This window comes from Bufo gargarizans, chromosome 5, assembly GCF_014858855.1.
Source record: "Bufo gargarizans isolate SCDJY-AF-19 chromosome 5, ASM1485885v1, whole genome shotgun sequence".
Classification (NCBI taxonomy): domain Eukaryota; kingdom Metazoa; phylum Chordata; class Amphibia; order Anura; family Bufonidae; genus Bufo; species Bufo gargarizans.
Genome location: NC_058084.1, coordinates 161,867,001 through 161,889,198, shown reverse-complemented (window position 1 = coordinate 161,889,198; position 22,198 = coordinate 161,867,001). Strand labels below are relative to the sequence as shown.

Genomic DNA, 22,198 nt, shown 5'->3' with positions numbered 1-22,198 from the left:
GGCGCATAGCATTATAAATTAGTATAATGCCATGCGTTCTGGCAAGAAGAGCAGTGATTCCTGAAATGGACTCATTCGTGTGAAACAGCTCTTATCGTAAGGGGACCCTTCTTACAATAAAGAAATGCCAAAAGTAGACAACCCCTTTAAAGTAGTTTTCTGCTTTCCCCATATTGATAACCTAACCATAGGATAGGTCATCAATATCAAACCGGCCTGGGTCCGACACACAACACCCTGCCGATCAACTGTATGAAGAGAATGCAGCGCTTGTGTGCTCATAGAGCTGATCGGCTAGGGTGCAGTGAGTCGGATTCTACCAATCTGATGTTGTCCTATTCTGAGGATAGGTCGAAAATATGGGGAAAGTGAAACACCCCCTTAATGACTTAATAGTCAAAAATACTGCACACGTTGTGGATTATGTGCAGATTTTGGTGTTTTTGTGCAGAAAAACGTAGCTTAATACAGTACCAGCAAAATTAATAAAATTTGCAAAATCTTACACATACTGTGTATTTTTTCAGAAATATTTTTGGGTGAAAATTAACCTGCCACAGTTATTTTGAAATTCAAAGCATGTCAAATGTTTTTGCATGCATCAACATTGACAATGTTGATGTCACCCTCCACAATAGGTACGATCAGTGCAAATCTGCTTCAAAATCCGCAAGTAACACATGCAGATTTTGGTGCGGAAATGCAGAGAAATCCGGGAGGAAAATCTGTTTCTAAACAGGCACCCGTGTGCAGGTAGCCTACATGTTATACCATTTATGATTTGCAGAAAGCCCTGTTTTATGTTTCCAGGACTAAAGTAAATCTAGGTTATGCTCACATCAGGGGGTGTGCTGCAAGCTTGGCTCCAAGTCATTTATCTTTCCTCTGCTCGCCAGTTCTCAATGGCCTTTCATACTTTTGCAGTGCATAATCTCTCTTGTTAAATGACAGGACAGGCTTTGATAAAGCACCAGCTGATCGAGCGGCATACATTGATTAATCTATAGCAGGTACTGCTTGCTTATTTGCTTATTTACTTAGCCCGAAGGAAGCTTTTTCCTAGAATTCACTTCCTTTGATGACTGCATTCTAAATATAGTGCCTTTTTTTTTTTTCTTGCTCCTAGATTACAAGTGTTCATTACAATAAAACATTTCTCACTTTCCCTGTTTTTACAGAATGCTGTATTATTTATTGGATACCCTATATATGTTTAACTGTACGCATATTTCACGCAAAACATTTGTGCCTAATGTTCATTTGTACATTTGAGGTTTGAGTTATTATATTACAGCTTATTAAAGTAGTAGATAAAACAATAGCCTGGTTACAGTTTGCTTGCTAATGGTCTCTTTTTACATGGGATGACGATCTAACAGATTGTTGGGAAAGAGGCGTTCCTTTCCAACAATCTGCAGGTTGCTATCGGAGAAGACCAGTGCATTTACATTCACCGATCTCCTGAGGAGGAGCAATCGCCAATGCCATTGCTTGTCCCCATACTGTTTTGTTGTTTTCCGGCAGCAGATCATATTTACACATCTTGATCTGCCAATGGGAAACAATCTTTTGTGTGGCACAAAAGATACAATTACCGGTTGAGCGAGTGCTCGGGTAAACGGTGGTGCAGTTACACCGCAAGATCATCGTTAACGAGCGTTACAAGTAACATTCGTTAGTGATCGTTTCAATTTTTGGCACGTGTAAAGGGTCCATAACTCTCTAACAAGTGAGAAAATCAGAGGAGTATCTAGAGGAGTTACTGGAGTACTTGCACAATAGCGTAAAGTGGCCAAATCATAAGCCCCAACCACATTAAGAAATGATAGTTATCTGTTTCATTCCAGTACATAATGGCCTGTATTGGTTCAGGCTGAACCGTAGTTGCTCCAATTCCCCTGAAAGTTGATATATAACCCCCTCTAGTATCCTAGGACTCATAATTTTTATGAAAACGTGGTATTTCTTTTCGTTTATTTTTTTATGTTTTTTTTTCTCCCTCCCTAAGCTCTGGAGCACAATGACAGCAATAGTAAATGATGTACAGGCAGCCAAGCTGGGCTTAACTTTGGCACGTTTTGGGCCTAACCCACCCACAGTGTTAGCAGCCTTACCAGATCCCGAAGCAGGCATGTCTCTGGCTGTTCTTTGAGAGGTACATGGCCTCTGTTCTTTATTGCTGCCGCCACAGCCTTTCTCCACTGAGGTTGCTGAGATATCATGATGGGCTCCTAGCCCCCCTCCTGTGCTCTGTTTTCCCTGACTGCCACTGTCTCTGCCCCCATTACCAATGCCATGGCTACAGGTGCCACCATTACCACCACCATCAACACAGGTATGCAAGGGGTCAACAGACTCTTCCTTAACCTCCTCCTCAGGGCAGCCCAACTGGTCATGGCTCTTACACAAGTTGTCAACAGGGAGACTCTCTTGACTATCTGCCATAGGATGTGGTAGGGTCTTCTTGGCACTTAGGAAAAACCAAGGCGCCCCTCTAGGAATGGATAGTGAAGACTGAGAGGACTTCACTGAAAGCCTTCTTTGGGGCTGCAAGGAGGAGGAGCAGGAGGAATGCTGTGACGTGTCGCACTCTAAAGTCACCTCCACGTCATCCTACTGTGACTGAAAGGAGGAGTGAGCCGCCCAATCAACTATCTCGTCCTCTTTCTCTTCAACTATATATTGCGCCTTTCCGAAGCCAGCAGGGACAACTGGGGCCTATTACTACTACTACTTCTGGCTGGATAGTTGTTGCTGCTACTACCCACATTCTGTTTTTTTTTTTATTCCGAACACTTCTATAGCTGTGGATATTTTTGGGCCATGAGCCTCTCAGATAATATTGTGCACTACCCTGTGTATTGGTGTAGTAATTGCGTATATATGCTGCTAGTTTGAATATAATCAACTAATCCCCCCCCTCCAAAAAAAATAATAATGTTGTATTAAAAATGGGTGAATATAGTGAATCATCTGATTTAGACCTACATTTGTTATCCCTCACAGATAATTTTTTTTGTGCTGGCCTGTGTATTGGTGTTGATCACCTATATGCTAGTTTAACTAAATTGAACAAGTCCCCCAAAAATATTTAAATTCCAACCATGTGGAAATAAAATTTACGGAAATGGACAATTGAGACATAACGCTTTTTCTCCTCATCACTCACAGGTAAATTGCTGTTCGACCCTGTGTCTTGCAGTAATTATATATACTGTTTTAATTAAATTTAACAATTTCCCAAAAAATTTCAACCCTGTGGAAACTGAATATATGTAAATGGGTGATTTACATATATTCATACATATATGCAATCCAGCACAGACTGCCATTCTGCAACTACTTCTAGGGCACCTCCCCGCCTTCTGAATCATTGATTTGCTAATCCTGGCTGTCTGTCAGCCTGTGAGCCAATCAGGGCAAACCCCCCCTCCCCCCACTTCCTAAGGGTCATGTGAGAACTATTCTTCTTTCTCCCTATTGTTTTTTCCTGCCGACATGTGCTCTAAAATGATGTGCCATTTTAGTGGCTTCGTCCAAAGTGGACCCCAAAAGACTTGGGTTCCTCTGCCGTACGAAATGTAGGAAAGTTCAGCTGGTTCACTCATCTTTAGTTCAGACCCCATACCAGACTATATAGTTTCTCTCCTCACTTCTGATTCTTCTGCAGCTCCAGCTGCTACTTCATTGGATCCTAATGCTGTGCGGTGTCAAGATAAGGTGAGTGGTGGCACATTCAAAATCCTATTACTAGATAATGTCAAGATCTGGTTCAGCTTTGCCTGGAGCTGAACAAGAGTCAGTACCAAGGATGTTAAGTACAGTGGATATAAAAAGTGGCTATTAAAATGTCAGGTTTCTGTGATGTAAAAAATGAGACTAGGACAAATAATTTCAGAAAACAAACTGAAATCTTTTAGGTAGCGGGAAGAAAAAATATAAAAATAAAATAATATGGTTGTATAAGTGTGCACACCCTTAACCTCTTGGAGACACGGGGCGTACCTGTACGCCCTGATGTCCCGGTACTAAAGGACACGGGGCGTACAGGTATCGAAAAGTCATATGCACCCCCAAAAAATGAGCCCCTAAACAAGACAGTCGCACAAAAAATAAATAAAACTGTGGCTTTCAGAATGTGGAGACACACATTTTTATTTTATTTTTATGCTTTGTTATTTAAAAAACAACCAAAAAAAGATGTCATATTTGGTATTGTCGCATCTGTGTGACCACCTGCTCTATAAAAAATACCACATGATCTAACCTGTCAGATGACAAATAAATAACAACAAAAAATTAAAACTGTGCCAAAAAAACATTTCTTGCTACCTTGCCTCACAAAATGTGTAATATAGAGCAACCAAAAATCATATGTACCCTAAAATAGTACCAACAAAACTGCCACCCTATCCCGTAGCTTCTAAAATGGGGTTCCTTTTTTGGAATTTCTACTCTAGGGGTGCATCAGGGGGGATTCAAATGGGACATGGTGTCAAAAAAACAGTCCAGCAAAATCTGCCTTCCAAAAACCGTATGGCATTCCTTTCCTTCTGCGCATTCTTTGGGTGCCCGTATAGCAGATTACGACCACATTTGGGGTGTTTCTGTAAACTACAGAATCAGGGCCATAAATAATGAGTTTTGTTTGACTGTTAACCCTTGCTTAGTAACTGGAAAAAATGGATTCAAATGGAAAATCTGCCAAAAAAGTGTAATTTTGAAATGTTATCTCTATTTTCCATTAATTCTTGTGGAACACCTAAAGGGTTAAAGGGGTTGTCCAGGTTCAGAGCTGAACCTGGACATCCCTCCATTTTCACCCCGGCAGCCCCCCTGACATGAGCATCGGAGCAGTTCATGCTCCGATGCTCTCCTTTGCCCTGCGCTAAATCGCGCAGGGCAAAGGCATTTTTCTGAGTTCCGGTGACATACTGGGCTCTCTATGGGGCTGACAGGAAGCCCGGTGACGTCACCGGCACTGATGGGCGGGATTTGGCTCTGCCCTAGCCAGTAAAACGGCTAGGGCAGAGCTAAAGCCCGCCCCTCAGAGCCGGTGACGTCACCAAACACACTGCTGGGCGGAAGTTACCGCCCGGCAGTGTGTTATTGAAAACACAAGAGCCTGTGCCCTGCGCGATCTAGCGCAGGGCACTGGAGCGCATCGGAGCATGAGATGCTCCGATGCCAGGCTCAGGAGGGCTGCCGGGGTGAAAATAAGGGTATGTCCGGGTTCAACTCTGAACCCGGACAACCCCTTTAACAAAGTTTGTAAAATCAGTTTTGAATACCTTGAGGGGTGTAGTTTGTAAAATGGGGTCATTTTTGGGTGGTTTCTATTATGTAAGCCTCACAAAGTGACTTCAGACCTGAACGGGTCCTGAAAAAGTGGGTTTTAGAAATTTTCTGAAACATTTCAAGATTTGCTTCCAAGTCTTCTAACGTCCCCAAAAAATAAAATGGCATTCACAAAATGAAAAAAACATGAAGTAGACGTATGCGGAATGTAAAGTAATAACTATTTTTGGAGGTATTACTATCTATTATAAAAGTAGAGAAATAGAAATTTGGAAATTGGCAAATTTTTGGTAAATTTTTAATTTTTTTATAAATAAAAATTATTATTTTTTTACTCCATTTTACCACTGTCATGAAATATAATACGTGGTGAGTAAACCTCAGAATGGCCTGGATAAGTAAAAGCGTTTTAAAGTTATTACCACATAAAGTGACACATGTCAGATTTGCAAAAGATGGCCTGGTCCTTAAGGTGAAAATGAGCCCGGTCCTCTAGGGGTTAAACTAATACTTTGTTGAAGCACCTTTTGATATTATTACAGCACTCAGTATTTTTGGGTATGAGTCTATCAGCATGGCACATTTTGACTTTCAAAGATTTGCCCACTCTTCTTGGCAAAAACACTCCAAATCTGTCAGATTGCGAGGGCATCTCCTGTGCACAGCCCTCTTCAGATCACCCCACAGATTTGGCTCTGGCTGGGCCTTTCTAAAACTTTAATCTTCTGGTGAAGCCATTCCTTTGTTGATTTGGATGTATGCTTTGGGTCATTGTCATGCCGAAAGATGAAGTTCCTCTTCATGTTCAGCTTTCTAACAGTAGCCTGAAGGTTTTTATGCCAATATTGACTGGTATTTGGAACTGTTCATAATTCCCTCTAGCTTAAAGGGTTTCTACCACTTTGATTTCACATAATTAGGTGTCAGACACTAGCGATCCGCTAGTGTCTGCTCTGCCAAACTATCCTGCTATAATAGCTTTTGGGGCAGCCGTTTACCTAAAAAAAGAACTTATATTGATATGTTAATGACCCTCTAGGTGCTATGGGGGCGTCATTAGCACCTAGAGGATCGGTCTACCTTCTCAAGATGCCGCCGCCCAGCGCCTCCCTCCAGCCCGCCCATCTGCTTCGGAATGCGATCAAACCGCTTCCCTGCTCAGACATCTCCACTGCGCCTGCGCCGATGGAGCACTATGACGTCATCGGCGCAGGCGCAGTGGAGATGTCTGAGCAGGGAAGCGGTCGGACATTCACTGCGCATGCGCCGAATACAGCCGCGCACGGCGCATGCGCGTGAAGTCGTCCGTTTGATCGCATTCCGAAGCAGATGGGCGGGCTGGAGGGAGGCGCTGGGCGGCGGCATCTTGAGAAGGTAGACCGATCCTCTAGGTGCTAATGACGCCCCCATAGCACCTAGAGGGTCATTAACATATCAATATAAGTTCTTTTTTTAGGTAAACGGCTGCCCCAAAAGCTATTATAGCAGGATAGTTTGGCAGAGCAGACACTAGCGGATCGCTAGTGTCTGACACCCAATTATGTGAAATCAAAGTGGTAGAAACCCTTTAACTAAGGCCCCAGTTCCAGCTGAAGCAAATCTGCCCCAAAACATGATGCTGCCACCACCATGCTTCACGGTGGGTATGGTGTTCTTTTGGTGATGTGCAGTGTTGTTTTTGCGCCAAACATATCTTTTGGAATTATGGCCAAAAAGTTCAACCTTGGTTTCATCAGACCATAACACCTTTTCCCACATGCTTTTGGGAGACTTCAGATATGTTTTTGCAAAATGTAGCCTGACTTGGATGTTTTTCTTCGTAAGAAAAGGTTTTTGTCTTGCCACTCTACCCCATAGCCCAGACATATGAAGAATACGGGAGATTGTTGTCACATGCACCACACAGCCAGTACTTGGCAGATATTCCTGCAGCTCCTTTAATGTTGCTGTAGGCCTCTTGGTAGCCTCCCAGCCCAGTTTTCTTCTCGTCTTTTCATCAATTTTGGAGGGACGTCCAGTTCTTGGTAATGTCACTGTTGTGCCATATTTTCTCCACTTGATGATGACTGTCCTCACTGTGTTCCATGGTATATCTAATGCCTTGGAAATTCTTTTGTACCCTTCTCCTGAGTGATACCTTTTAACAATGAGATACTGATGCTTTGGAAGCTCTCTGTGGACCATAGCTTTTGCTGTGAGATGTGACTAAGAAAATTTCAGGAAAGACCAACTAGAGCAGCTGAACTTTATTTGGGGTTAATCAGAGGCACTTTACATGATGGCAGGTGTATGCTGACTCCTATTTAACATGATTTTGAATGCGATTGCTTAATTCTGAACATAGCTAGTTAGCTACATCCCCCGTTATAACACTTATGCAACCACATTATTTATTTTTTCTTTTCTTCCCTCCACCTAAAAGATTTCAGTTTGTTTTTCAATTGAGTGGTACAGTTTATAGGTCACATTAAAGGTGGAAAAAGTTCTGAAATGATTTATCTTTCTCATTTTTTTACGTCTTGACATTTTAAATAGGGGTGTGTAGACTTTTTATACCCACTGTATATAGTCTAGCCTGTGGTTTGAATTAAGTAAGGTGGTTAGGGGTCTGAAATTATTACACAGGCTATGGGATCTGAAATTTTTAAAGGGGTATAGAAATTGATAATATCGGGGTCTGATATTAATATGGGGTTAGAAATTAATTTGCGGATCTGGTCTGGGGGCAGTTTTCTTTTTTTGAATTTGATTTGGGTGTTCTTGGAGCAGATTTTTCTTCATGCAAATCCATTTACCAGTGCAAAAAAAACCTGAAAAGGTATGGTGCCCGCTTATCATGCAGAAATACGTGATAATTCAGCTCCGAAGCCAAGGTGGGGTGGATGCTTAAAGGGAGTCTGTCAGCTCTAAAACACCTCCTAAACTAGAGTACGCTGTGTATAGCCTAAGTGATGCTGAGTCTGATTATGTCATTTTCTTTATCTTCATATTCACTTGCATCCCAATGCTGTGCTCCCAAAAAATTGCAGTAAAAAATGTGAGGGCTCCTTTTTTGAGTCCTCTCCATTAGGTGAATGAGCACACCGTTGGAATGTAAGCTGCTTACTCTAGTTATGTCATAGGGGAGGGGGGGGGGGGGGGTTCGGAGCTGACACATTCCCTTAAACTGAAGGATTTTATAAACATCCGAACTCATTATACACCACCCCTTTAGGCTGTATATTAGGAATAACACTCTGCCTCACATTTACTAAGGCTGGCGTAGTTTACCCGAGTCTAAGTAAAAGAGCTAGTCTAAATTGTTAGCCCCAATTTTTATTTTTACTATTATTTTTGCTACATTTGGCACATTTGCGACTTTCTAACTGTCAGAGAATCGAACTGTGCCTGCTTTGAGCTGGTGTAGATTTGTGCCATTTACAGGCCTTCTTATTAATTTTGACAAACGACATATTTTCGGAGACTATACCCACTTTGCTTTTCACCTTTTTAAATTTGGCAAATTTTGATAAGAAAAGTGGCAAATTTCTTTTCACAGATTTGGCGCACAAAATGGAATGTTACTTGGTTCTGCAGCTTAAGTAATCTAAAGAATTGATATATGTAAAAAAATAAGTGCATAATGAATTGTGTATTGAAAGGGAAGGGGGGTCAAGGAGAAGCATTTTTTATTAGGCATGTACGAAACATGCTTCAGATGCTTCTGTCGGTGAGTTTAATTCCAGTAGTGTTGTTCTTTCACCTCCTTTCCCTCTGTGCCCCTTCGATCCCTAGTAACTATGGCTTTGAAGTGAAAAGATAAATAGCATCAGGGGGTCATATGCAACTCCAGGCGCATGATGAGATTTACATTTCAAAGTGCTGTGTGGTCACACTTAGCATCTCAGCAAAATTGTAATATTTACCTTTTGAAAATCCCTTCTAATGCTGACCACTAGTTCCAGTGGGTTTTCTTTTTTTCATTCCTTTGTTCATTTTTGTGTTGGCATAGGCTTTTGGGTAACCGAATCTCCACTTTTCTTTTCTCATCCTAGTGTGCGTACCCGAGGGACCTGAGCCGGTCAAGATATTGAAGGCCTAACACAGCCTGAGGTCGGCACCAAACAAACCCTGCAAGATCAAGGCAACTCAGGACTGATGGGAATACTACTGCTGAAAAATAACATTAAAACACCTGTCTAACTCTCTGAATATGGTCTTCACTCTTCACCATCATGGCAATATATTTTTGGTTGGACGGATAAACTGCCCTTAATCCTTTACTGATAACTGAAGGCTTTGCCCTAGCCCATCAATCATTTTGAACCTGCGGCTCAAAGTAGAGTAACTGAATGCATGGAAGCAGAGTAAGCGATGGACTCTGACTAAAATGGAAGTGACCTGACAGTTTCCTGCCATCCGTGATCTCCAGCAAGGACAGGTTAAGGTTGGACGTTCTCCTTTGCTGGTACAGCAGTATGCAGGAAGCTGGCTTTCAGGCCACAAATGCTTTCACAGGTAAGGGGTTTACACATTGATACCAATTACTACTATATGTGCTAAATGCATACATTGATTTTAAGCAGTAAAAATTTTTTTTTGTTTGTTTTTTTTTTTTGTTTTTTTTCTCCAAGTACATTTGTTTTCACAGTTGGGAAAAAGGAAAATGTATAGGGATTAGTAACAATATAAAAATAGTTAAGTGTGCTGATAAAATCCTATAACAAATCATAGTACCAGTACAATCGCTAGTCTCCCTGCAGAGTGCATATACATCTATACAAATTGAGACAGTAAATTATTTATCCAGATAAGTGGAGCAAGGCATTGCATGTCCCTGAAGCTCCATGGGCACAGAGTTCTCAGGCGGTATATCCATTGTATTTCTTTTTCAAGAATATTCCATTCACCTGCCCATGTCCATGTATTGGGTCACATCTGTTTCATTAAATGAAATGATGTATGGGTTATTGCAGTGTATAGCCCTCATTTTTTTTTTTTTTACAATTACTGTGTAAATTGATATGGTTTGTTTCATTATAAAATCTGCAATAAAGCATAAAACATGCCTTACATCTGCCACATTTCCTAAATTTCTTACCCTACCATTGGTGGTGATAGGCAAATTGGTCAGAAATTTGTAGATCAAGCCTAAGATTTGGTCTACAGGTCTCTATTGTCTTCCTTACTTCATAATGCCTCAGAATCGGATGTACCTATAATCTGACATTGTTGCCCAGTGGCGGTCTGAGTTGTGCAAGCGTGTGGAGTTCCCATCTATCCTCACCTCGAGCTTCTTTAGAGGCCTCTTCACATACTTTAGGTAACCCATTATTTAATTCTTTTTCTTAAAAATCCATTAGCAAGTAACAGTTCCTGCACATTCATTGGATGGTGGCTACTCCCATGAAGGAGGTTTTTTTTTTTCCAGAGGTTGGCTTTCCTCCATTAGGGTCCATTCACACGTCCGTAGTGCATTGCGGATCCGCGGACCAGAAGATCGTCGGCACGCTCTGAAAATGTGGATGCGGACAGCACACTGTGTACTGCCCGCAGCCATTCGTGCCCCATAGAGAATGAATGGGTCCGCACCCGTTCCGCAATTTGCGGAACGGATGCGGACCCATTATTACGGACGTGTGAATGGACCCTTATTTTGTATAACGAGAACATTTAGGAAGCAGAGAGTCTTCTTGTTTGTAAAATGAAAATCTATATTATTGACACTGAGTTCTTCTACAAATTTTAGGAACATGTTTCGTCTCAGGCCAGATGATGACATCATCAATTTATGTTCCCCATAGGGAGATATAGTGATGATACTGGGAAGGATGTCCACAAACACAATCATGTCCTCTCACCAGACTAGGAACAGGTTAGCATATTCGAAGGCACAGGGACTACACACAGCAATGCTCTTAGGTTGGTGGACATCATGAGAATCAAGGGTACTACAGATGTGACTGTAGGAACTCATTGTGAAGCCCAAAAATGGTATACTCCTTAACCCCTTTCTGACGCAGTGATTTTCCATTTTTATGTTTTTGTTTTTCACTCCCTGCCGTTCCGGAGCCGTAACTTATTTACTTTTCCATTCACATAGCTGTATGAGGGTTGCTTTTTGCAGGACATGTTGTACTTTCTAATGCCACAATTTAATATGGCATACAGTGTAGAGGGAAGCTAGAAAAAAATCCAAATGGGGTTGAATTGAAAAAAAAAAAAAAATTCTGCCACAGTTTTGCGGGTTTTGTTTTTACAGTATTTACTATGGCATAAAACATAGAATGTGTCGGCAGATAAGAACCATTTGGCCCATCTAGTCTGCCCAATATACTGAATACTATGAATAGCCCCTGGCCCTGTCTTATATGAAGGATGGCCTTATGCCTATCCCATGCATGCTTAAACTCCTTCACTGTATTTGCAGCTGCCACTTCTGCAGGAAGGCTATTCCATGCATCCACTACTCTCTCAGTAAAGTAATACTTCCTATTACTTTTAAACCTTTGCCCCTCTAATTTAAAACTATGTCCTCTTGTAGCAGTTTTTCTTCTTTTAAATATTCTCTCATCTTTTACCTTGTTGATTCCCTTTATGTATTTAAAAGTTTCTATCATATCTGTCCCGTCTTTCTTCCAAGCTATTCATGTTAAGGTCCTTTAATCTTTTCTGGTAAGTTTTATTATTGGCTTTAAAATTATTTTTTTCTTGTTATTGCCATATTCTGACCCCCATAACTTTTTTTATTTTTTTATAGTTACGTCAATGGAGATGTAAAGGCCCATTTTTTGAGGCCCATTATAGTTTTTGTTAATACCATTTTGGGGTGTGTATGACCTGTTTTTGATTATTTTTATATAAAAAAAAAAAATCTTTGGTAAAGTGATGAAAAAAAGGCAAATCAGCATTTTTATTTTTATATTTTAATAGTACAGGCTTTTTCACATGTGGCAATGCCCATGATATTATTATTTTTAATTGTTTTATTTTGATTTATAATTTTGGGAAAAGGGGGAACTAAAACGTTTTATATTTTATTTTTTTTAACTTTTATGTTTAAGTTTTTTTTTTTGTTTAGGTACACAAGTGGACCCCAACTTGCAATCATCCGATTGCAATTTGTATAGAATAATGGAATTTGCTCTATTATTCTATACAGAAATTTCTATATTAAAATTCAGTGCTGCCACCTGGTGGCATGAATCGTAATATAGAAGTAATGAGCATGAAAGCCTAGTACAGGCTCTGGCTAATTTCTGTAAAGGAACATTGTCCCCAATCTCCGCTGGGAGAAGGGATTCCTGCCCCCTGATGCATGTTTCAGAGTTTTAGCCCTTTCAGACGCTTTGGTCACATTTGACCATGGCATCTGTAGGGTTAAATGTCCGCGGTCGGTATTAACGCCAATAGCAGACGCCTAGTAGCAATGGCACTTGCTCTGCTCCGAGTGCCATCTTTAAAGATGCGACATCCCCGTACATGAATGGCAGATGTCATAAAGGGGTTAAGAATAATTGTCTCCATTCTTCTCCATGTAATTGTCTCAATTCTGTAACTTTGTGGATGAAACTATACAGAGTCACGTTTGCTATTCCAAATAGTATCCTTTATTTTTTTCAAGAGCTCCATTGTGGCTCTCTTATAGGGGGAAGTATGGTAAGAATGGTTGTATTACCATTAAAAAAAACCACCTTATTCTTGGAGATTATCAACCCCTTAACCAAATGGCCAACCATTGAGGATTTGTTCCCTTATGTTTTTGGGAACCTGTAAAACATAGTCGCTTGACGGTGGGCTAGATATAGGAATGAAAGTCTATAAGATGTTTTAGATCCTGATCCATTATTCCTATTGGAATAATGGCATTGGATCCTTATGAAGATCCTAGAAGCTTCTTTTGTTCATTACATCTGTTTTAGTGTGTTGTTGTATATAAAGTTATTTAGTCTGACAGATCTCTGAAGTAGGCTAAAATGTAGCATAAAGTAATACAGGTTAGATTGCAAATGAATAATCAAATAACATTGAAGAACAGTAAAGAGGTATCCAGGGTCTACAGCCTTGTATCTTGCATAACTTGTACTTATTGTCATCAAGCTTACAAGAATAGAGCGAAGGAAAGGGATGACTCCTAATGAGCTGGACAAACCTTCTTGATCCAGCAGTACCATCAAGCACATCTCTCTGTAGTTCTTGTGATTCATGATCACCAGGTGTCCTGCCATGTCTGAATGTTATTACTATCGAACAGTTTGCTCCAAAGCTGTTTAGAGCCTGACGCTCCTACCTTATTGTGATGCTTTGTCTGGTCTTTCTCATTATCTTCCAAGAAGGAGGCAAGAAGATTTCCATACGTTTGGTCCTCCTTTAAAATAACCATGTCCATGCTCTTTTACCAGTCATTAGCTTTGAAGAATTCCTTTCATTAGCTTCTACCAAACAGATTTTCAAGTAGATGAATAGAAGCTGGCAGTTGGGTACACATCATAGACCTTGTTTAGAACTGATGATTCTGTTTGGGTTAGTACTCTTTTTGGTAGATTGATGGCTTGGAATTCTCTATCAGTAGCACCTAGTCCATTTTTACTCCACATTGCTTTATTTTGAGAGAGGATCTATTTTAACTGTGTCTAGAGGACCATATTTTGTGCTTCCCTCATTGCTCCTTCTACAGTGGTGGATGGAGGCACATATGAGAGACCTAGTGAAACTTTTTGCATGTTCTTTTTCTAGATGCTTTTGTTACCCCATAATACTGACAGCAGGTAAATGGATGTTTTTTTGTAGGAAAATGAATAGATTGATCAGATTTAGCTTTCATTCTGTAGAGGGAGCAGTGCTTTCAGGCAAGTATGCAACTTCGTCACCATGGATGGCCTGTAGGTCAACCTGGATGCATACTAAACTTCTGAATCACCAGGGATGACTGCTAAACTACTGCATTATCATGCATGGAAGCTGAACTATAGGATCAATTCAGAGATAATAGCTGCACTGAACAAGTGATGTCTTAAGGTGAAGATTATGTTTGGAAAATGTAGAACTCAGCAATTCAGACATAAAGTGATAGCTTTGCTATTGGTGCCAGCAGCTCTGCAAAAGAGTGGCATGTGGTGATAGATAGGTGGATAATGGGAATGTTACAGGTCACAGGTCTTGCAGCACCTTTTACTGCTTCCAACGTGATTGCCAGGGCCCAGCTATCATTAAAATCCATTCCGGTTTATAAAAAAACAGTACTGTTGCACATATTCTGAGTACCTTTCTTTTCCCTCGATTTATCATGTCTGTGTATCTGTATTCTACGTTTCTGCAAATCTTGTTTATTAATTGTTCTGTGCCATTATTCATCAGTTTTCCATTTTGTTGTTTGTGTTTTTATAATCCTTAGCATTTTTTCTTCCTTAGGGGCCAAGTTTACTAGTACACATTTGCGTAACTTTCTGAATGTGATTGCCATGCACCCCAGTAACTCATCTGGTTTTTATTATCATGGGGATCATACACAGGTTGAAAAAGAGCCAGGGGCCCATCAAGTTCCACCTATATCAGATCAGTTATACACTGTACCATTTAAGTGTTTTTCTGAGGTTTTTATACTGATGACCTATCCTCTGGATGGATCATTTGGTATCTGAATTGTAGAGAGACCCCCGATGATCAGTTGCTTGAGAAAGCATCGGTGCTTACAGTAGTGCCATGGCCTTCTCCAGGGCTCCAGATGGCGACCAAAATGGTCGTCAATGTGACTTAGAATTTACAAATGGCGACAAGACTTTTTAGTCTTGTCGCCATTTGTGACCAGACCCGCCGTCGCAGCTCTGCAGTTGAATACAGCGGCGGGGCACAGGAGATGATAGTTCTCTTCTCAGCAGCGCAGTGGAGGAGCTGGAAGAGAGAGTGACTGCAGGATCAGACTACACAAGGTTTGTTTGTAGTGTGTCCATTTTTGATTGTAAAGGGTATGTGTCACCTGTAATTTTTTCCACTAATTAAAGCAGTTTTTATTTTCTGATTCTAGCTTTTATTATTCCATTTTCTGTCCATCTTGCCTAAGCTGTTATCAGCCTTTTAGAGATATGGTTTAAAGAGGCTGCATGGGCTATAGATACAATAGCCTGGAGTGGACTCATCTCATTGACTCCTATTGGAGAGTTCTTTGGACATGCTCTGGAACCTGTGCAGAGGTCACTGTATAGGGAGGGGGAGTAGATAAGTTGTATCCATCACCTAATATAAATGGATGGATTCATTCATTTTACTCCTTTTTATATTTTTTTCTCCCTGTCTTCCAACAGCCATAACTCCTTTACTTTTTTGTATGAGAGCTTGTTTTTGCAAGATAAGTTGTGTTTTTTAGTGGGACTATTTAATTTAAAGGGGTTATCCAATTTTCACAGTTAATATAGTTACCCCGCTCCCTGTGCCGCTACTGGTTCTCGCACCGCCACTGCTGCTTCTCCCTGTACGCGGATGAAAACATCCAGTGTCGGGGGAGCAGACAGGCGGGGACGGGGGCGAGCCTCCCTAGCATACATAGAGCAGGAGAAGCAAAGCAGATTAATGTATAGTTTTGTGGGAAAAGATTCAGTAAAAGTTGTAATTCTTACATTTACATCTTTTCTTTTTCTACCATCTGTAAACAGCATCGGTACAAGAGGGAGGTGTTATCAGTGATTGATAGCATTGTGTGCAGAAGTGTACATAGGGGGAGAGAGCTGTCAGTCAATGATGACCCCTCCCTCCTGTACCGATAGCCCTTCACAGGGCTGCAAATGTAAATGTAAAAATTACAGGTTTTACTGAATCTCTATTCCACAAATATATACACTAATCCGCTCAGCTTCTCCTGCTGTATAACACGGTGCTTTTAGATTGCTTGGCATTTTTTGCTGACAGGTCCTCTTTAAACATAAGATGTACAATCCTTGTGGCTCTGTGGATTTGATCTTGTCCTTGTTGTAAAAATGGGTTGAGCGAATCAAATTTTATATTATATTTTATATTAGTTTTTGCTTATACAATTTTGGTGTGAGTATGACTTTTTGATCACTTTTTATTCCATTTTTGGGGGATTTAAAGGGATGAAAAAACAGCGAATCGTCCATTTTTTTTTTTTTTATATTTTAACAGTACGTGCATTTTCACATGTGGCAATGCCCATGATGTTTTTTTTTTTTTTTTAATTGTTATATATATATATATATATATATATATATATATATATAAATAGGTCTCCAAGTGGACCACCATATAATCAGATTGCAGCTTCTATAGAATAATGGAATTTGCTCTATTAGTCTATACAAAAATTGCTACATCACAGTTCAGTGCTGCCACCTGCTGGCATGAACTGTGATATACAGATAATGAGCCTGTAAACCTAGTACAGGCTTATTATTAGCTTAGGACACTGACCCGGAAACGTGCGCTTCCAGGTTTTAGCATTTTGATGCCATGGTCACATTTGACCATGGTATCTGAGGTGTTAAATGTCCGCCAATCGCGGACATTAACTGTGGGTGTCTGTTGTATGAAACAGCAGGCACCCAGTGGCTATGACGATTTGCTTCACTCATGGCAGCACTGTATTGGAATACAGTGAATGGTGTGTTCTGTGATGAATATGTACCCATCACAGAACAGAATTATCTATATAATGACTGCTAGTTATAGGTGAGTAAAAAAAAAAAGGTTAAAGTATAACGGTCATATATATTTTTGGGGAGTATTGGATTGTGGTGATTAATATCTCCTTGGTGGCCCTATTTCAACTTTTCACTGTGTATTCAATTACCCCTTAATTCCACAGTTTTGTTCCCTGTACTGCCTGCTTTTACCTGTGCTTAAAATAGGGTTGCTAGGCATGGTCCGTCTATGTGTTGAAGGACGGAGGACGCAGAAGCACGCAGCGTGCAAGGTCAGATTACAGACAGCCAGGGACTGTAGGTAAATGATTAAAGCCAGGTCCTCCCCAGCAGCTGATAACAGTGCCTGGGCTGTGTGCACTTCTCCCTGTCCCTGCACTTGGCAGACGCTCCCTCACTCAGCAGAGCTGGAGAATGCAGAGTTGAAGCAGTGCAGACCAGGGAAGGGAGACCTGCCATCTGCTCAGTGTATAAATGAAATCAACATGTGGTAAGAGGACCCCTTTGTGCTGCCGGAGATTAACCCTTTAGGGGGAGGGCTCTTGTTACTGACACTTTTGGGGGGCTATTGTTACTGGCTAGTGAGGGCAGGCGGGATTAGCATCAGGGTGAGGGCAGTGGCGGCCATCTTAACTGAATAGTGAAATTGCAGTTTTATGCAGACTGGTTGCTAAGGGCTGAATCTTATTAAATATGGGGTAAGTCAGTCTAATAGTAACTGATTCTGGAATATCATGTTATTAGTAACTACATATATGAAAATTAAAATTACGGTCTAAGTGTGACAGTTATCCTTTAAAAAAATAAAGTTTTATAAAATATAAAAAAAATATAAACATTCAAATCACTCCCCCTTCCCCTAAATAAAAACAATTACAAAAAAAACATTATAGGCATTGCTGCATCCCAAAAAATGCCTGTATAAGTAAAATACAACAATATTTATCCCATAAGGCAGACGGCATAATGGAAACCCCCCCCCCCCCCCAAAAAAAAAAAAAGAGTTAAAGGTGATCAAAAAGTCACACACTTCAAAATGGTATCAATGAAAAGATCACCCAGCAAAACCTGAGCCCTCATACAGCTCCATACACACAACTATAAAATAGTTGCAGGGGTCAAACTATGGTGATGAGAAGAAGATTTTTTTTTTCAAAGTTTAAAAAATAAATATTTCCAGTACTAAAACGCAAGAAAAAGTATGGTATCTTTGTAATTGTTCAGAAAATAGTAGTGGGTTGTAGTGGCTCACTCCTTAGTAGTTACAGGGTGGTGCTGTAAGCTCATATAGAGGGAATCACCCCACCCTCTGTTAAAAAGTGAATGTAACAATGGAAAAATGAGCGAGCACTCATACACTTGGCAACCAAATTGACATATGCAGAAAATATTTATTATTAAATCCCCATAAAATTCAAGTAATAAAAATAATAAAAACTGTGTATTATAGCAATGACATACAAAAACTACAATCACATAAACTATAGTAGATATAATAGTATAGTTTTTATCAAATTCCAAGAATCCTATAAATCTCCAACTTTCAAGATTCCTTGAAAGTATTTATAGTTTTATATCCGGATTTTAATCTAAATTATTTAATCTAAATTACGGAACAGAGTGTCAACTCCCGCGATCTTTGGAACTCCCGCGAAATTTGAACCAGCTTGCTGGAAGGAGCAATCCAATAAGCCGGCAGACATTTAAAGCTCCACTCAAGCAACAGGGAGACAGCAGACACCAGACGGTAAGCCAAATACCGATTCAAAGTTTACCTCGACTTTAAAAGGAAATACCATAAGAGACTTTTTATTCCAACATTATCAGGATTCCTGTGGACATTTATGAATACATTACGTTCCCAGGGGAAATACACCTACAATATTTAAAGTGACACTCATTTTCCCAATCTGAGATAGATTCACAGAGGAATTATCTCCCCCTTCACAATAACAGCATATATAAGACCTGGACAATACTTGAAGTTTTTGGTGTGTGATTTATATCCGTGAATTTATCGACTATAGATTAGTATTGAATATTTTATTATCATATATTTTATCATTTAATACAATACTATAGTTTGTGATTGTAGTTTTTGTATGTCATTGCTATAATACACTTTTTATTATTTTTATTACTTGAATTTTATGGGTATTTAATAATATTTTCTGCATATTTCAATTGGTTGCCAAGTGTATGAGTGCTCGCTCATTTTTCCATTGTTACATCTTTGTAATTGTACTAATTGGAGAAGGAAGGTAACCGGTAAATTTTACCGCATAGGGAATGCTGTAAAAAAAAACTGGGGTGGAATTGCATTTTTTCCACCCCAATTTAAGCCCATCTGGAATTTTCTTCCAGCTCCTCACTACATCATATGCACTATTAGATGGTGCCCCTAGAAAGTGCAACTTGTACTGCAAAAAAAACAAGCCCTCATATGGCTATGTGAACGGATAAATAAAAAAGTTATGACTCTAGGAATGTAGGGGGTGAAAAGCAAAAACGGAAAATCGCAGGGTCCTGTAAGAGTTAAGCATTTGAATTGAATGAAGGAGGCATGACTGCCATAACAATTGTCCCTCACCCATTCACTTTGCATCAGCCTGTATAATAGGTTGGTGCAAATGAGCGGCGATCAACGTATTTATCGTCAATCGGTGATCATCCTACAAAAAAATCAGGCAGTCTCGCATCTCAAATTTTACTTTTTTCTTAAACTATCAATTTTCTAATCTAAAGGTTGGTTGTGGGGTCCAGTTTGCTCGCTCTTTCTTCCTTGATGTTTCCTGTTCTGTGTCAGCTTCTGATGGCATAACAGTTTTTTTCATAAAAAATAATTCTTTTAGTTGCAATCTGTGAAATTATTCCACATCAAAACTGAATCCTGTCTAGTGTTTTTATTTTATTTTATGGGACAGAATGTTAGCCTTCTAAATAGCACATTCATCTCCACTGTGCTTGGCTCACACTGTAGGAGTTTTATTACAGAGGATGGTGAATCCAAGATGTTTTGTGAATTTTCTTTTTCTTTCATGTGTTAGTTTGAGACCTGTTCTTATCCTTAGTCTGTTAAGTTTATTTTCCTTAAAGCAGGCATGTCCAAAGTGCGGCCCTCCAGCTGTTGCAAAACTACAACTCCCAGCATGCCTGGATAGCTTACAGCTATTAGGGCATGCTGGGAGTTGTAGTTTTGCAACAGCTGGAGGGCCGCACTTTGGACATGCCTGCCTTAAAGCATAGTTGCCAACTGTCCTGAATTTGTTGGAACTGTCCTTTATTTTCTGTGACAGTCTTGGCAAATTCGCACTGTCCCCGGCTGAAAATGGGCAGGGCTAAGGATAACCCAGTCCATAAGCAGACATTCTGGGTGTAGTCGGGGCATTCCCGGGAGCAGAGTTTACATGCCCTCAATTTGCCACCTTGTACGTTGGTAAGTATTTTAAAGGCGTTTTCCAGGATTACTATGGTTTATAACTGATATGCTCATGTAGTTGTAACCTCATATACATCTTCCCCATGCTTTTTTTTTCATTTATTTTTTATTTGGTCTCTCCTGACCTGTTCTCGTAATGTAAATCAAAGCTAATCACTCTGGTTTGTTTCCATCCTGTGCGTAGCATTTACTGTTGTCCCACCAATCTCATGATGCACTTCTCAATCTCTGACATCCCCAGCACCACCCCTAGTAACACCCAGCTAGTTGATAGCCCATCCCACCCACCCGTACATACTAAATGATAAAACACTCAGTAACACTGACATGGAAAAGGACCTAGGAATTTTAATAAACAGAAAACTAAGCTGCAAAAACATGTCAGACAGCTGCTGCCAAGGCCAATAAGATAATGGGTTGCATCAGAAGGGGCCGTGATGAGAACATAGTCCTACCACTTTACAAATCGCTAGTCAGACCACACATGGAGTACTGTGTACAGTTCTGGGCTCCTGTAAACAAGGCAGACATAGCAGAGCTGGAGAAGGTCCAGAGGAGGGCAACTAAAGTAATAACTGGAATGGGGCAACTACAGTACCCTGAAAGATTATCAAAATTAGGGTAATTCACTTTAGAAAAAAGACTGAGGGGAGATCTAATTAATATGTATAAATATATCAGGGGTCAGTACAGAGATCTCTCCCATCATCTATTTATACCCAGGACTGTGACGAGGGGACATCCTCTGCGTCTGGAGGAAAGAAGGTTTGTACACAAACATAGAAGAGGATTCTTTACGGTAAGAGCAGTGAGACTATGGAACTCTCTGCCTGAGGAGGTGGTGATGGTGAGTAGAATAAAGGAATTCAAGAGGGGCCTGGATGTATTTCTGGAGTGTAATAATATTACAGGCTATAGCTACTAGAGAGAGATCGTGGATCCAGGGATTTATTCTGATTGCCTGATTGGAAGGAATTTTTTATTCCCCTAAAGTGGGGAAAATTGGCTTCTACCTCACAGTTTTTTGGATGGACAAATGTATTTTTTCAGCCTTATGTACTATGTTACTAAATGCATAGACACTCCCCTATCACTGCCCCTGTTGGTGCTTGGGCACAACATCACAGGAAATAGGAAAGCTGCATGAACATGGTCATGTGACCACAGCCCAGAACAGAAGATAGGAGTAAAAAAGATAAAAGAAATACATTACAAAGTTACAGCTACCTTCAAAATTGATTACTTTAAAGGATGTTGGTGCAGACCATAAAAAGGTGATGGTTGTAACTTGCTGTAGAAAGCCTAACATGCTTTCATTGTTGGGTATAATCCAGGTCCTTGTAAGGTGTCATTTAGTGAATTATCCGGGATGGTTCTCTTGTAGAAAATTCCAATAAGGTGATCCCACGGTCATTCAGATGATCTATAGAAAATTTTCTCTGAAAAATGAGTGCTGTAGATATGTTAAGTAGGATTCCCGATCATGAGGCCTTTGGCAACTGGATTCTCATTTTTGCATTTGGCTAGATAGATGATGTTGTGCCAGTTTCTATAGTCAGTTTGTTTGGTACATTACTTAGTTTACTATTTGGTCTTTGGTGATTTTTGACCTAATAATAAGCCCTGCCACAAGTAGGACTTAAAGGTAACCCGTCACCTCTACTAGGCTACCCTCACTGAGCGTTTCTAAATGTTCATTGTGTTACCCTAAACATATCAATTACACTTTTAATTTCATTTGCAGACGAATTCAGCAAGTATTATGCATTTAAGTACTTCCCGCCTTTTATGCAATTTAACATAAGTCATATCTTACGTGTGTGACCAGAGA

General features: G+C 40.2%; 1 protein-coding gene across 1 annotated transcript in view; it reads left to right on the top strand.

The window, feature by feature from the left end:
• Positions 1 to 22,198, top strand: part of LDLRAD4 (low density lipoprotein receptor class A domain containing 4) — a 345,528-nt gene that overhangs the window by 140,195 nt on the left and 183,135 nt on the right. Inside the window, exon 2 of the mRNA XM_044294711.1 lies at positions 9,333 to 9,795. Within this exon, the coding sequence (XP_044150646.1) occupies positions 9,756 to 9,795 (40 nt within the window). The 5' untranslated portion in view covers positions 9,333 to 9,755. The remainder of the gene's footprint in view (positions 1 to 9,332; positions 9,796 to 22,198) is intronic.